This window comes from Zingiber officinale, chromosome 1B (genome assembly GCF_018446385.1).
Source record: "Zingiber officinale cultivar Zhangliang chromosome 1B, Zo_v1.1, whole genome shotgun sequence".
NCBI classification, from domain to species: domain Eukaryota; kingdom Viridiplantae; phylum Streptophyta; class Magnoliopsida; order Zingiberales; family Zingiberaceae; genus Zingiber; species Zingiber officinale.
In genome coordinates, this window is record NC_055986.1 from 69,893,822 (window position 1) to 69,910,985 (window position 17,164).

Consider the following 17,164-nt stretch of genomic DNA (forward strand, 5'->3'; position numbering starts at 1 on the left):
TTCTGATTAAGTACGGCGCCTCCATAGAGTGCCGTAAACAGAGAGTTGTATTCCAACCCAAAATAGGAGTGCAGTTTGGGTACATTGGAGAGCCAAAGAGAAAGGCCAAAAAGTTTTTCTCAGCTATGAAAGCGCAGAAACTACTGGTTTCGGGATGTACGAGATTCTTAGCACATGTAGTCAATACCAGTCAGGACAAGGACCAAAAGCTAGAGGAGGTCCGAGTTGTATGTGACTACCCAGCAGTCCTCCCTGAGGAGTTACCAGGCCTAGTACCAGACAGAGAGATTGAATTTGAGATAGAGCTTATCCCCGGTACGAATCTCATCTCCAAAGCACCCTACCGCATGGCTCCAACCGAACTGAAGGAACTTCAGGAGCAACTGCAGGAGCTGCTTGACAAGGGTTTCGTACGCCCTAGTCACTCACCATGGGGAGCTCCTGTATTGTTCATGAAGAAGAAGGACGGGAGCATGCGCCTGTGTATAGACTACCGGGCACTAAATCAAGTCACGATTAAGAACAGGTATCCTCTTCCCAGGATAGATAACTTGTTTGATCAGTTAAAGGGAGCAGCAGTGTTCTCTAAAATAGACCTCAGATCGGGATACCACCAGGTGAAAGTTAAAGAAGGTGATATACCCAAGACAGCTTTCAGGACCAGATACGGACATTATGAGTTCGTAGTCATGCCCTTTGGTGTGACAAATGCTCCAGCTACTTTCATGGACCTCATGAACCGAGTGTTCAGAGAATACTTAGATAAGTTTGTTATCGTGTTCATCGACGACATTCTTATCTATTCCAGAACTCAGGAAGAACACGTAGAGCACCTGAGGATAGTACTGCAGACCCTTCAGCAGAACCACTTGTACGCCAAGTTCATGAAATGTGAATTCTAGCTTGATCAGGTATCCTTTCTGGGTGACATCATCTCCAAGGATAGTATCATGGTAGACCCCAGTAAGATAGAGGCTGTGAGTAACTGGAAAAGACCTAAGAATGCCAGTGAAATTAGAAGCTTTCTAGGACTAGCAGGCTATTACAGAAAATTTATAGAGGATTCTCCAGGATAGCCTCTCCACTGACAGCTCTCACCAGGAAGAACAGAAAATTTCAGTGGACAGAGGACTGTGAGAACAGTTTCATGGAGTTCAAAAGAAGATTGACCAGTGCACCCATTCTGACTCTGCCAGAAAACACAAACAGTTTTGATATTTGCAGTGATGCTTCAAAATTGGGACTAGGAGCAGTACTGATGCAGAATGGCAAGGTAATTGCCTATGCCTCTAGACAACTCAAGGATTATGAGAGGAACTACCCTACTCATGACCTTGAGCTTGCAGCAGTTGTTTTCGCCCTCAAAATTTGGAGACATTACTTGTATGGAGCTCAGTGCAGAGTGTATACAGATCATCAGAGTCTGAAGTACTTCTTCACTCAGAAGGATCTGAATATGCGACAGCGTAGATGGCTCGAGCTGGTCAAAGACTATGACATAGACATCCTCTACCACCCAGGAAAAGCCAATAAGGTGGCAGAGGCACTTAGCAGGAAGTCCAGTGCTACCTTATTATCCCTATCAGCTATGTCACCGCCCCTACAAAAGGAGATTACAGATTTCGGTCTCGAACTTATAGTTGGGCGACTCTCTACTATGACCTTAGCATCTACCCTGCTTGGTTACATCTAGACAGCTCAGGATTAGGACCCTGAAATTCAGAAAATCAAGCAAGGGTTAGCAGAATCAGAAAGTGGAGAGTTCAGAGTATCTGATAGCGGGGTATTGTATTTTGGTGACAGACTATGCGTTCCGGATCAGGAAGAACTACGGAGGAAGATCCTAGACGAGGCTCGCAGGACTCCTTATGCGATGCATCCGGGTTCCACCAAGATGTATCAAGACCTGAAGAAACATTTTTGGTGGTCTGGGATGAAAAGAGACATCGCTAGATATGTTAGTACCTGTTTGACCTGTCAGAGGGTTAAGGCAGAACACCAGAGACCAGGAGGAGTTCTGCAGCCTATTCAGATTCCAGAATGGAAGTGGGAAGATATTTCCATGGATTTCATAGTGGGACTACCCAGAACCACAAATAGTTTTGATACCATCTGGGTAATAGTCGACAGATTGACTAAATCAGCCCACTTCTTAGCTATCAGGATATCCTACTCCATGGAGCAGCTAGCTCAGTTGTATCTCAAGGAGATTGTCAGACTGCATGGAGTTCCACGAACCATTATATCAGACAGAGACAGTAGATTTACGTCACACTTTTGGGAGTGTGTACAGTCAGGATTGGGCACCAGGTTAAAGTTTAGCACAGCTTTCCATCCTCAGACAGATGGTCAGACGGAGTGAGTAAATCAGGTATTCGAAGATATGCTCCGAGCATGTGCCCTAGACTTCAAGGGAAGTTTGTGCAAATATCTGAGTTTAGCAGAATTTGCATACAACAATAGCTATCAGGCCACTATCGGTATGACACCCTACGAGGCTCTCTACGGGCGGAGGTGTAGATCTCCAATCTGCTGGTATGAAAGTGGTGAATAGAAAGAACTAGAACTTCAGACAAATCTAGTAGCAGATACCACAGCAGCTATACAGCAGATCCGCCAGAGGATAGAGACAGCTCAGAGCCGCCAAAAAAGCTATGCTGATACACGACGTCGACCCTTAGAGTTTTCAGTTGGGGATACAGTATTTCTCTGAGTATCTCCCATGAAGGGAGTAATGCATTTTGGGAAGAAGGACAAATTAAGTCCCAGATATATGGGACCATACCTTATCACTAGAAGAATTGGCAAGGTAGCATATGAGCTAGAGCTACCCCAGGAGATGTCAGCTATCCTTAATGTATTTCATGTCTCAATGCTAAAGAAGCATATCCCAAATGCCACCCAGGTGATTGAGCCCCAGTCGGTACAAGTCCGCGAAGACCTCAGCTATGATAGTCGGCCTATTCAGATAATAGACCGAGCAGTTAAGAAATTACGGAATAAGGAGGTACCATTAGTAGAAGTTATTTGGCAAAATCACACAACAGAAGAGGCAACTTGGGAAACAGAAGTTAGTATGAGACAGAAGTACCCAGAGTTATTCTAAGTTCGAGGACGAACTTTTTATAAAGTATGGGGATTGCAATGCCCGAAAATTCTCAAATTAATTTTTAGAAATATTCTATTATTTTTATGGAATTTTAGGATATTTTTAATGGAATTTTTAGAATAGTCGGAGTAGCAAAATTAAATAAAAACGTAAAATAGCCTAAGCGGGAATTGAACCCGAGACCTACCGAACCCTACGACTTATAGATGACTTTAGTAACCAAGGGGCCCCAGCAGGGGTGTGCTGAAAGAAGAGGAGAACAATCATATTTAAGGTTTAGTTGGGTTGGATTGATCACTTAAAATAAATAAGCAATTCAAGTGGGGAATATTTATTCTTGAACGACAACTCCTCACCCTCACTCGACGCCACCTCTCTCTTCCTCACCTCTCGACGCACAAACCCCCAAGGAGACCTAGGGTTCCATCCCTAGGGTCGTAGGAGCACCTTCCGGCGACATCTCGGATATGAGGACGCTCCTCTCCGCGAGAAGAACGCATAGACGTGAGAGGATCGCCGAAGAGATCATCTTCTCGGGAAACCTAGCGATCAGATTCGTAAGAAAACTAGCGCTGGATGTAAGTAACCCCTCACCTGCAGTATAAGTAGTTAAACGTATGTGTTTTCGGTCTCAGTTTAGCCATATGCAGAATTAGTGCACACCAAGTGCTCGATAGAATGACTAGCACAGTAATATGCCACGATAGGCATTTTAATAACCCAGATAAATGCTATAGATGCATTTTAAATAGTGTACATAGTCTTGTTCGGTTTATATGGGACTACGGTCCAATGGGTGGGCTCCCATAGTCGCCTCTAGGTTTAGATAACCTAGTTCTAGGTTCAGATAACCTAGTCAGAACAAGACAAAATAGTCAAATTAAAAATCAGTATTTTACTTTATCAGTGGCACTGTACTGGACTTTAGTTGTCCTTGGGTTGGGCTCCCATAGTCGTCCCTAGGTTTAGATAACCTAGTAACCATACTAGATTCGGGACTTGCTACCTCGGGCCTAGTTAGGGATGCGCGCACAGCAAGTACAGTTGTCGGGCCCATCAGTAGCATGATTAGTATTTTTATCTATCTATGAAAATTAGTTTTCAAACTTCACAACCCAGATATGTGAGTACAGCTTAACTTCAGTTTAGTTTTCTTGTTGTTATAACAAATAGCTTAGCTTATGTATCGATTTAGTTGCTTGTTGATACAATGAATAGCTTTTTGGTTTAGTCTTTGATTAACATGACTTGTACACCGTGTTTTAGCATTTTCAGCATGATCATTAGCAAGTATTTCGAATAGCATCTTTTGAAAGCATGATTTCCTCGAATTGCATGTTTTGTGAGGTAGATGGTTTCTTACTAAGCTCCCAAGCTTATAGTTTCCCTTTTTCCTTATGCTGCAGATAAAGGTAAAGGGAAGATGGAATAGCGGAGGCTGGAGGGCAATGCGATAAAGATGTGTGTGAAAGGAACTTGGAATAAAGGTCCTTGGGGAATTAGCCCATCTGAAGACTTAGAATTTCTGATCTTGTTACTTTTCTGCACTTTTAGGATGTTAAGTATCATGAATTATGAACGTATGCACTATATCATACTTGGACCACTAGTTGTCTTGAATGTTAGTTAAATAACTAGGAAGGATGATGGTAATGACATGTCTAGTAAGTTAGCACAACTTTTAAGTTGATACAATTGTGTTGTATGTGGATTTGTAGTGAAATGCAGCAGAAATCACAGAAATCAGAGCTCCAATCGATCAGCCAATCGATTGGAGGGTTCCCAATCGATGGCTGATCGATTGGGAGGTGATCTGCCGCGTATAAAAAGAGCTGATGAGTCGATCAGCTGATCGATCGGCCATGGATCGATCAGCTGATCTATCGGGAATTTAAATCCCGCGAACAGAGAGATTCTGAATCGATCTCCGGATCGATTGGCCAGACTAGATCGATCAGCCGATTGATCCGGACGGGACTTCCGTGCACAGTAGCACGTTGGATCAACCAGTGGATCCATCAAACCACTCTAATCGATCAGCCGATCGATTGGAAAGTCTTATTTCAATTAGAAGTGTCTGATTTCAGTTTTTGATCAAGTAGGAAGGTTGGGTTCCCTTCTTAGCATATGTGCAACTTTAGGAGTGCACTCTGAACATAGAATTCCAGATTTTATAACAAATAGTAGAACTATTAATTAGTTCAGCTTTCCGCACAAAATAGTTTAGCATAATGTAACCCCCGACCTTACAGCCTAGTCAGTAGAAGGCGGGTCGTTACATGTTGAGCATGACTCATCTTCCGTTTGCTCCTCAACTTGAGATACTTCATCATTTTCTTCGAATTTTTCCTCTTCGTGTGTAGGCATGAGCTCTTCTCATTGAACCTTCTTTATCTTGCTCCACAAATCATGAGCATTCTCGTACTCACCTACACACCTCATCACATTAGAAGGCAACATATCAATTAAAATTGATATTACCTTATTGTTCACCTTTGATCGTGAGGTATGTTCCTCTGTCCAGTGACGTGGTTGGAGTCTCTTCCCTTTCTTGTCTCTTGGGACTTCGAACGGGTCCTTGATCACCATCATGGTGTCCCAATCCGTGTCGAAGAAGACTTCCATCTTCATCATCCAAAATGTGATGTCCCCAAGGCTTCCTCCTTCAAACTTTGGAAGTTCAATCAAGCCGGTCATCTTCTTATAGTTGCTCTTCTTGGCGGTTAGTCCGGTGAAGTGCGAACCTTGCTCTGATACCACTTGTAGGGGATCGGTGGCCGGCTTGAAGTGGGGTTGGATAGACGACACCCCTAAATACTCACTTCCTACGTTTGTTAGTTTGCGCAGCGGAAATACAAACTAATATGAATACATAGAAAGCTAAAGACTAAAGGAAAGGAAAACAAGCAAATCGCTAACACGTTCGTTTAACGTGGTTCGGAGATTAGGGCTCCTACTCCACGGCGTGTCCTTGAGGTGGACGATCCCAATCCGTCGGTGGATTAGCCCCTAACAAACTCCGGCTATCTCAAGTCGCTCCTTGTGGGTGGAGAAACCTCACCACAACACCAACCAAGACTCTTGAGACTAGTAGACTACTAATTAGGGTTTACCACCACTAATTTTGTCAACTATAACCAAGCTCCTAAGCTTTGGTTATATAGGCCACGGGTTGAAAACCCTGCCTACCAGTCGACAACCAAAACATGCAGTCGACTGCCCTCTGTGGAAATTTGACCGTTACATCCCAACGGCTCGATACCAGTCGACTGCTAAAACTAGCAGTCGACTGCTCCACACTGGCTGAGCGAACAGAAGTATTTTGTTCGCTCCTAGTCGACTGCACCAGCCGACTGCACCAGTCGACTGATGAAACATGCAGTCGACTGGTATCGAGTACATTCTCTCACAGCACTCGGACCCTCACCCTTACGACTTATTTGACGCTTCCTTCGCAGCCTTGACCTTTTGCCTTCAAGCCTATTTCCTCTTTGGCTCTCGTCCCTTAGATGCATGCAAGCCCGCGGCTCGTCCCCAATGTCATCCTTCGCGTATGCCTCGAAGTCACTTCCCTCGGCCCTTGTCCTCGCTTCCTTGTCCACGGTCCCTCTGATGCTCCATCCTTCACCGAACCCGAAGTCGTCAACCTGAGTCACATGTGTATCCTGCAGTCTTGCACAACTCAAGTACACATATCAAATACAAGGGTGAACCTAACTTAAACCCTTTGCCCAAACACCAAAACACATGGTCCCACGGACCATTGGGATTACTCCAACAAAACATTCATTTGGATTCCTTGCTACCCAACCTTTCCTTCTCCTCCTCCCCTTAGCTTGAACCGGCCGAAATAAAATCCAAGGTGGGGAATACACTATGTAGGTGATGTCATGACTCATCTAACTTTTAATATTTCAACCCTAATTGCTAAGTCATATAATTTTTTTATAAAGGGCTTGGATATAATTACTAATTCATATAAATTTTTTTTATTCACGCTAAGTCCTATACAAATTTTTATATACCTAATAAAAATTTATATCCATGAGCCTGATAAATTTTTATACATACTAAATCACATACATTTATATAAAAATTTATATCTATGAGTCTTATAAATTTTTATACCTACTAAATCACATAAATTTATATATAAAAAATTTATATCTATAAGTCTTATAAATTTTTTATACCCACTAAATCATATAATTTTTTATTTTTAACAATTTACTTAATAAACTTGAATTCTAATTAAATTGTAATTAATCCAATAATTCCCTTAATTAAATAAGTAGTTTCGGATACTACACTTACTTCTCTACTATGTGAGATCCTTGAGATTATAAGTTAATCTCAATTTTATCCTAAGTAACTATTTAACTATCTATTTGAAGTTCTAATAAGTGTCTACTACTTTAGTATGTATCCTATTGACTTTGGTTGATTTAGTTTATGAAGAATAACTAGAAAAGTGACTAATTAGAATGAATAAATTGTAGCTAAAAAGAGAGATTAAAATTGATTTACATCTTTGGTATTTATTTACTAATGGACCAGTTATATATTTTATTGAGTATTTAAAATGTGATTCTGAATAATTATATTAATTAGTGATAATGAACATGCTCTCTATATATTAGTCATTATGAGGAATTAAAGATATTTATATTGATATAAATAATTTAATTTAGAATAAAGGTAAGTTATTGATGTTTCTGATTCATTTGATAGAGCAGTTAAGTGTAACAACTTTCTTAGCAGTAATTGCTCAGCGTAATTGCTATCGCACTAACCATTTTTCTAGAAGCATGAATTAAATATTCTTACATGGTCTTTATGACTAGATGACCTTTATGAATTGACTTGGATAAGTGGGAGATGTTTGACGTATTCATCGAGGGAGTGTTATTTGTCCACTCATCTTCCTCTATTAAGAAGGTAGGGGAAGAGACCATCTTCTCATCTTCGTCTATTAAGAAGGTAGGGGAATAAACCATCTTCTACTCCTATAAGTTCGTCCAAGGAATTCATAGAAGGGTGGTGAAAAGAATATCAAGAAGACATTGGGGATTTGGTCTGTGACTATTGAAGAATTGCTCGATTCTATGATTGCTCTTCCTACAACAAGTAAGAAGATCATATATCAATCATTGTAAGTGTTTACTGTTTTGATCTTGTATTTCATGCCATAGATCTAGCACTTCCTTCAAAGAGGAATTTTATGTTCACGCCTTACCAAAGAGTAGAAACCAAACTAATGTTGTAGATGAATTTTCGAAAGAATTAGATTGGTTATAATGTCAAAGTGGGAGATCTCTACGTGAGGGCTATTGAGTTTGCAAGGGGAATTTATTGAATGAGTGAGATCCTTGCTCGATAGCTAGTGTAGTTTGCAAAATCGAGATTGTAAGATAGAGATTGCTAGATGGCAACATGCTTGCGGGTGGTAGTCAAGAGAGATTGACTTGTGAGGTGGTTTCATGAGTTGGGATGTATTCATGTGGCAAAAGGCGATTCGCTCGCCCCCAGCGCCCCTGTCAATCCGTCCCTAGGCCAACACGGAGGAGGTAAATCACGGGTGGCTACTAGCTATTATTAGTGCAAATGGCCAAGACATAGGGGAGGTTATGTTCGGTCACGCCGAGTTTCGACCTCAAAATCTCATGTGGCAACACCCCATGTCTTAACCATCGCACCGCCCCGAGGGGACCAAAAAACTGTATGGGTAAACTTTTTATAGTGACCGACACCACCGCCGAAACGACCCTTTATCAGAAACCCCCGAAGGGATTTTTGGGTGAACGGTACCACTTAATTGATAAGAGCATTCGCAGGAGGGTGTTCGAACCTGATACCTCAGTTAAAGGGTACAACGTCATAATCAGAGCACCCCTGATTCGATTGTTGGGATGTATTTATGAATCACGAGTTTGAGCTTTTGGTTTAAAGTTATCAACTAAATTATTACAATCTCTAATAGAGATGAATGTCCTATAAACATAAGCCAAAGTCAAACAATATAATTTTATGTACGACTTATGAAAGGCATTGACAATCGGAGCATTATTATGATAACTAAACAAATGTTGTTATGCGAATGCTAGTACTCTTTGCTCGATGTGCCCGAGTGCTTGTCATGTACATTATCCACCAACCAAGCTCATATTAGAATAAGAGATGAGAAGATCATGGGAAGCCACATTTTTGCCACTACTCCAATGATGTTCTAATTATGCTCTTAAAAAAAAGGTCGTTTGAGTTTAAATTTGCTAAAAATTTCTTCGTTGACATTGCTGGAATTGTATTTCTTGTTCTTTGGATGGAATTGTAGTTGTTGTTGCATGTCGCATCCAGAAGTTGTTCTTGTTTCTTGAGGATTATTTCTTATTAATTCAGTAGAAGGTCCTATATTATCACACCACCCTGTCCAAAAGTCACTAGTCTATTCTGTCATCCTCTCCTCTGTATGATTTGAATCCAGTTTCTCCTTCTAGCTACTCTCTTTAATCCGCCAAGGGATCAGACCATTGTCGATGGGAGGGAAGGGCTTCAAACCGATTGCCAGGCACAGGATTCAAGATTTCAAATAGTGAAAAAAGGTAATGTGGAAACTCCTTTTCTGTTCTTTTTCTTTTAGGTGTCCTGAAAAGCAACAGCAGCGTGATGTTTGTTTTTGCCTTAGAAATTAGCAATAAAATGAAAAACAGCAACGACAGAACAACAAATTAACCTGAAAAGTTTTTGCTTCTCCAACTCCAAGCAAGCATTATGGTGTAGTCTTGTGTAAGGAGTTGGCAGCACAGTTTGGTTAACTCATTGTCCTCTCCTTCCCCTTCTACATCTTCTGTTTCATCGGGATAATGATTCGATACTAGTGTTAATTTCATTTCAGGTTATCTGCGACTTTCTCCAGTAAACTCCATGGATTCATTTTCAGTTCCTGATGATAACTCCGAGTTGGACTCCCATGCCTCCTCTGATCGATTGACTAGATCAAACACGGACATAGACTGTTCTACACCTGGAGCTGATTCCATTGACTACAGTCGAACAATATCCTCTGCATCATCCTACTCTGAGCTCACTGATGATAATGGCAGCACATTTGATCCTCCTGTTAGTTCTCCTATCTCTAAGCTTGTAAGACGAGCATCACCTTCGGTAAAGAAGCTAGGGATGAAGAAGAACGTTGACATGCTCGACTGGAAAGCAGGTTCTGAAGAGAAAGCATTTTCAGGTAATTCCATTGCGAAGAAGAACAACAATTCAATATGATACATTAATTGCACTATTCCATGATGCGTTCTAGCAGAGATCGAGATGATGAAAGAGAAGTTTTCGAAGCTTTTGCTGGGCGAAGACATGTCCGGAGGTGGAAAAGGAGTTTGCTCAGCTGTAGCACTTTCAAACGCCATCACAAACCTCTATGGTAAATATGACAAATTGACAAACTTTCTTCTATACTATATATCTTTTCTCTGGTCTTCAGTGTCGTAATTTTTTGTTTAATTTTTTTCTTTCTTTCTTTATCGAACAGCTACGGTTTTTGGTCACTGCTATAAACTAGAGCCTCTTCCAGCTGAGAAGAAGAGCATGTGGAGGCGAGAGATGGATTGCCTTGTGTCAGTCTGTGATTACATAGTTGAATTTTTCCCTTCTTCACAAACATTGCCTGACGGAACCACCCTTGATGTGAGGATATGGCTCATAAAACATAAGAAATTGACTTGCTCTCCTATTTGTTTTAATTTCTCTCTGACGTGCGCACAAGGCTCGTGTAACTGTTCTCAGATCATGGCAACGAGACCAAGATCAGATATTTACTTGAACCTCCCGGCACTCGAAAAGCTAGACCTCATGCTTCTGGTAAGTTTTCAACTCACACGAGGAACATCACTCATCGCTAGCTAAATCCTAGCTTGATTTCGATAGCCTGTTGATTTTTATGAATAATTATGCAGGATATACTTGACTGTTTTCAGAAAACAGAATTCTGGTACGTAGAAGACGACAAGCAATCGTTGAGCACCCCCTCAAAGTCCTTCCGACGGATAGTTCAAAGAAAAGGTGAGAAATGGTGGCTGCCTGTGCCATGCGTCCCAGACACTAGTGGCCTCTCCGAGAGATCAGTCAAGGAGTTGCATAAAAGGCGCGAATGCGCGAATCAGATTCATAAAGCCGCCATGGCAATCAACAACAGCATCCTCACTGAAATGGAAGTCCCGGAGTCATACACGGCAACACTTCCAAAGGTGAGCCGAATCTCGCAAGCTTTCATCTTGCTGTTCTCAGATACCGCTAGATGTATGTATATACGCTAATGAAGATCTAGTTCGATCGCATCATTTTTTATTTTATTTTTTCAGAATGGTCGAGTAGGTGTGGGAGATGCAATATACCGTTCCATGTCGACAACTGAGAATTTCTCTCCTGATCTTCTTCTCGATAGCCTCAATATGACTTCGGAACACGACGCGCTTCAGATCGCAGACCGCGTGGAGGCCTCTATGCACGTATGGTTACGCAAGGCAAACATGCACAGTAGTTCCAAATCTTCTTGGGACATGGTTAAAGATTTGGTGGCTGATGAAAACAAAAATCAGGTACTTGCATCTAGATCCGAGACTCTCTTGCTATGTCTCAAGCAAAGATATCCTGGCTTGTCGCAGACAACGCTTGATACTTGCAAAATTCAACATAACAAGGTGAGATTAACAACGTTTGGTTAGGGTTTTCATAATGATCAGAGGGATGACTACTGAAAATCAATTACCTGCCATGTTTTGCATTTTTATCAGGATGTTGGACAGGCAATTATTGAGAGTTACTCGAGGGTTTTGGAAAGTTTGGCATTCAACATTGTTGCGTGGATCGAGGACGTCCTTTTTGTGCACGCATCAGTAAGAAAGCGTTCGAGAGCGAGGCAAGAACAAAGTCAGTAAGACCACCCACCCTCTTATTGCTCTGAGCAATAAGTAATTAACTTCAATAGATGTTGAACTAACCACAGTATGTAAAGGATTTTATGGATCCTAAAAACCTGTAATTTGTATGGATAGAAGCAAATGTCGTCTGTATGAATTGACGCATTTGCGAAACTAGAACACACTTGCTCGAGTGTTGTAGGTACGTTTCCAAAGCTTTGTATGTCGTAACTAGCTCCAGTATGTAGCAACTTGCTGGTTTTCACGTCGGCATAAATAATTTAAAAGTATTAAGGTCAAAATTTTTCCCTTTTGCTTGATAAAAATTTGAATGTGTACATGTTATGGAATACTACGCAAACATGAAGCACACATCAGGATCATTGCAGTTGTATTTTTTTTTTTTGGGTTTGTGATCCTGTAACGACCTGGCCCCTTGGACGGCCCAACTAGCGACCCATTTGGCGGCCTCTTGGCGGTCCCTTGGGCGGCACAACTGGCGACACAACTGGCGACCCCTTATGTCGTCGACCGACGATCCTCGGCCGTGCCGTTACTCACTAGGTCTTCCCACCCCTGGCCAATGGATTTTTGCCTTCCCCAAGATTCTAACTCTAGACCTCCAAGCTAAGTACTAGAGTTTATGAATCCTGGTGTTACGTCCATTTCTGGTATTTTACAGATCCGACCTAAAAACTAAAGAGATAGTGCGCTGGATAGATGACTGTACGGTTGACTGAGAAAAGACTGTTAACCAAAGAAAAAAGGAGCTTCTTCTTCTTATTCTTCTTCGTGGATACTAAAGAGAGTAGGTCTTCCCACCCTTGACCAGTGGATTTTTGCCTTCCCCAGGATTCGAACTCTAGACCTCCAGGTTAAGTACTAGAGTTTATGAATCCTGGTATTACGTCCATTTCTGGTATTTTACAGATCCGGTCTAAAAATTAGAGAGATAGTGCGCTGGATAGATGACTGTACGGTTGACTGAGAAAAGACTGTTAACCAAAGAAAAAAGGAGCTTCTTCTTCTTATTCTTCTTCGTGGATACTAAAGAGAGTAGACAAAACGTCAGCACCAAAATCGGGAAAAGGGTATTTGGCGTAGACTCTCCGATGCTCAAGTTAATATGGTATTCAAAAGAAAAATGGAGAGATGAATAGTAAATATGTGCACGTAAGTAAGACTGTCATAAGGCGTGTACCTGACCGACGGAAAAAACTCCTTTATATACCACCTCTTATAACCTCTGCAACTATGAGATGATAAAGAATTCGAGTGCTAGAAACTATCGGATAAGGAAAGACGTACAACCGAGGAGATGTATAGTCACCGTTCGAATATGCTGTCATAATATGTTGGCTGATGAAAAGTGTAAGTTAGCTTCGAAAAAGGTTCTAGTGAATGCTCATATTATAATAGAGGAATATTCTCTAGCAAGCGGTTGATACTCTGACATGTTGTAATACCCCGGTTCTGAGATTCTGGTTAAGTATGATTTAAAAGGTTAGATGGTACTATTTATATTATCAAGGTGCATCTTCCTTTTCGGAAGTCAAAACTTAAGAACTCCAAAGTTAAGCGTGCTTAGCTTGGAGAAATCTGACGATGGGTGACCTCCTGGGAAGTTTCCAGGGTGCATGTGAGTGAGCACAAAGCACGCTGAAAAGACCTCCGGTGGTCTGTGGAGCTAGTCGTCAACCCGATGGGCAATTCTGATGGCGTTCCCGGTTCGATCCAGGTGGGGCCCACCCGTGCGGGGCCGTTACAGATGGTATCAGAGCGACATTGCGACCGTGAGTGCGCCCGTGGCAGGAGCACCCAAGGCACCACCTAGCGAGGGAGATTTTGGGATTTGTCTGTGGTGTGATTTGTGGTTACACAACGAGGACATTGTGTCTTTAAGTGGAGGTGATTGTAATGTTAGCTAGAGCCCTAGAGCCAATCATTTGATGATTGTATTTTGGACTTGTTGTATCATATTCTATATAAATAAAGGCATTTGGTTTTTGGTTATTATACTTATTTGTATTGGTGCCAAATAAACTAAGTATAATAACGTCCTTGAGTAGACGGTTCTCACCTATATCAATCGATTAGTTGAACCGATAGTGAAATGATATAGAGAACACTACTCTTAATCATTCCTAGTCGAGTATTAACATTCAGGGACAATGTTAATGCAATAAGACTAGCATGTAGGTCAACTCGATGACTTGATCTCACAAGTCATGGATATAGAGATATCAAGTTGACATATGGGTATGCATTAGAGAATGCATACTGAATGACCCGCCATGAGAAAGTATCATGGATCGTTATATGAGTGTCATATACTTTCTCATGTGGCTATTAGTATGACTACTAGTCCTTAGACCTGAAGTCACCATGGTTCCCTACATAAGGAGTTATGTACTTTGGTTTCGTCAAACGTCACCCGTAACTGGGTGGACCATAAAGGCGATTACTGGGTATGTAACAAATTATGCGGAGTGATGTAAGTGATGTAGATGGGATCTATCCCTCCTATATGACGGGAGAGACATCGGTATTCTTGATAGAGTGAGACCACGAAGTGCATGGCCATGTCTAAATAAGTCAATATAGGATATTGAGCTCATTTGATTGAGTGAGTCTACTTGGAGTTCAAGATTTAGATTGATTAGAGGATGACACGGTCTATGCCTCACATTGATCAATCTAGATGTCTAGGATAGAAGGACACTTGTCATATATTGTGAGGAGTCACAATTAGTAGTCACAAGGTGATGTTGGATCTCAACATTCTTGTAACTTGGGTAGTAATGATGTATTGCTAGATACCGCTCATTGCTTATATTTCTAAATGAGTTTAGGGGCATTTGCCAACGTTACAAGAACCTATTGGGTCACACACAAAGAACAAGTGGATGGAGATTAGGTTCATATGATGAACCAAGAGAATTAGATTCATTTGATGAATCAAATTAGATTAAGAGTAATCCTAATTGGGCTAATTGAGTTGGACTCAAGTTGATTCATGTGTTCAATGAGTCTAATTTAGATTATGACTCATTGAATCAATTTAATTAACTGAATTAGATTCATTATATTAAATTGGCTTGAATTAAATGGTTGGATTAGATCAACCATGAGAGAGATTAAGTCAAGTTTGACTTGACTTGAGAGGAAGATGAAGAGTCAAGTTTGACTTGACTTTATGCCACCTCATTGGTGAGTTGGCATTAAGTGGACCAATGATAATGCTCCACATCATCATGGTTACTTAAGTGAAGTGCCACCTCATGGGAGTTACCAAGAGTTGTGACTCTTGGTATCCCATGGAGGTTACAAACCACTTAATTAGATGAAAAAAGAGTTTCATTTTTGCAAGGGTAACTCTCATTCAAGTGATCTTCCTCCTCCTAAGCTCTCTTCTTGCTCCTTCTCTTCTCTTGGTCGTGGGTTTCAAGCAAGGGAGAAGAAAGGAGAGTGAATCTAATCCAAGAAGAAAGATTTGTGAAAGTCACATAGAGATTTTAGAGGAGTGTGTTCTCTTCTTTTCCTTTCTTCTTCTTCCAATCCTACCCGAGAGCCATAGAGAGTGCTAGCACACTTGTGGTGCTCTCTTCTCCATCCTTGAGTGTTAGAGAACACTTCCTGTTCGTGTGGATATCACTAGAGAGTTGTCTACGTTGACAACTTCGAGATCCGGCATACCGTTGGACGAGCGGGATTTGCGAGGGCACGCTTCAAAGGTATAAAATGTTTTTCCTTTGTAGATCTACTGTAGATCATAGTTTGAAACTCGTACTCGTATTTTCGAAAGTTTTCTTCGCACGGATCCAATGGCTAGGGGGTTTCGGGTTTTCGCGACGCGAAAAAGCGGTTTTCGTGACCCGAAAAACCCAACAGTGGTATCAGAGCCACGTACAAAGCTTGTACGAGTTTAGTTTTTGTTTTTATGACAAAAATTCAGTTCTGTGATATTCTGTAATTTTATGGTTTTTAGAGTTTTTATGGGTATTTTTCTCGTAGAAGCGTAGCACAAGTGTTTCGGCACTTGTAGGCTTCGACTACCGAGAAGAATTTTCAAAAACGGCAAAGTTTCGCCCCAAAATTTTTTGGGAAAGCGGGCTAAGGTGCTCTTGGATCGCTTAGGAGCAACTCGCGATGGTTAGATCGTGGGTAGGGGTACTACCCCTAACCCCGCAAGGGAATTTGCTCCGCGATTACGCCCGAAATCGCTAATCGGGACTGCCGGGAAAAATTTACTCATAAAATCTGTAAAATTATAAAAAAAAATTACAGAAAATTATAGAAATATATAATTTTGAATTATATATTAATTTTGTGATAGTCATGGCCCAAAGACCCAATTCGATTGGATAATTTGTGTTGTAATTCATAATACGGCCTGCGCGCCGTGATGTGATGTGCGTGTTGTACTTATATTTTTTATTTTTTTATTTTATTCGCGACCTGCGCGTCGTGCCTTTCTCTTATATTCTGGTTGTAAATTAGATTTAGACTCGAATGTAACTCGAGTTTCAAAATTGTAATGTACAAAATTGGAGCTGTGGAAGGTCCACACGAGACGGAGTTACGAGGAGGGCGCGAGCAACACAAGGTGGTCAAAGGAAGGAGCTTGAGAAGCTGTTAACCTTAGGTTGACCATCCGATCTTCTCATTGGCTTGAGAAGATCGTAGTAGGGCCATGACATAATCACAAAATTATTTAATTAATTACTTATATGTATGTGATGCATGTTTAATTAAGTAGTTAATTAGTGCCTAGCGATTAGATTAGATCTAAATCGTGCACAAGATGCACCCTTACGATTAGATTAGATCTACATCGTGTACAAGATGCACCCTATCGATTAGATTAGATCTATATAGTGTATATGATACAACATCGACGTTTAGATTAGATCTAAATCACGTCAACTCTAATGCCTACCTCGATTGCATGCTGTTGTTGAATCTGCCAAAGCAGAGCAACACATACTATCTTGGTAGGGTACGGAGGGACAATCTTCGTCTCGCCTATCAACGCATGGGCGAGTACAAACTCAATTAGATTGAGTATTCCTAGTTTACTCGGTTGGATCGAGTACAACTATAGGCATTCTTCCAATGGTTGGAAAGGTAG

The 17,164-nt window shown here is 41.2% G+C and overlaps 1 protein-coding gene across 2 annotated transcripts; it reads left to right on the forward strand.

Annotated features, from left to right (window-relative positions):
- Positions 1-9,896: 9,896 nt before the first annotated feature.
- Positions 9,897-12,335, forward strand: LOC121967740 (rop guanine nucleotide exchange factor 3-like). Of its 2 annotated transcripts, none has more exons than XM_042518157.1 (7): positions 9,897-10,346; positions 10,422-10,538; positions 10,647-10,801; positions 10,901-10,975; positions 11,071-11,361; positions 11,476-11,814; positions 11,908-12,335. In XM_042518157.1, exons 1-7 carry the CDS (start codon positions 10,031-10,033, stop codon positions 12,049-12,051), a joined length of 1,437 nt encoding a protein of 478 aa, XP_042374091.1. In that variant the 5' UTR covers positions 9,897-10,030; the 3' UTR covers positions 12,052-12,335. The 2 variants fall into 2 exon arrangements, with proteins under 2 accessions (XP_042374091.1, XP_042374099.1); XM_042518165.1 differs by having other exon boundaries at positions 11,092-11,361.
- The last annotated feature ends 4,829 nt before the right edge of the window (positions 12,336-17,164 follow it).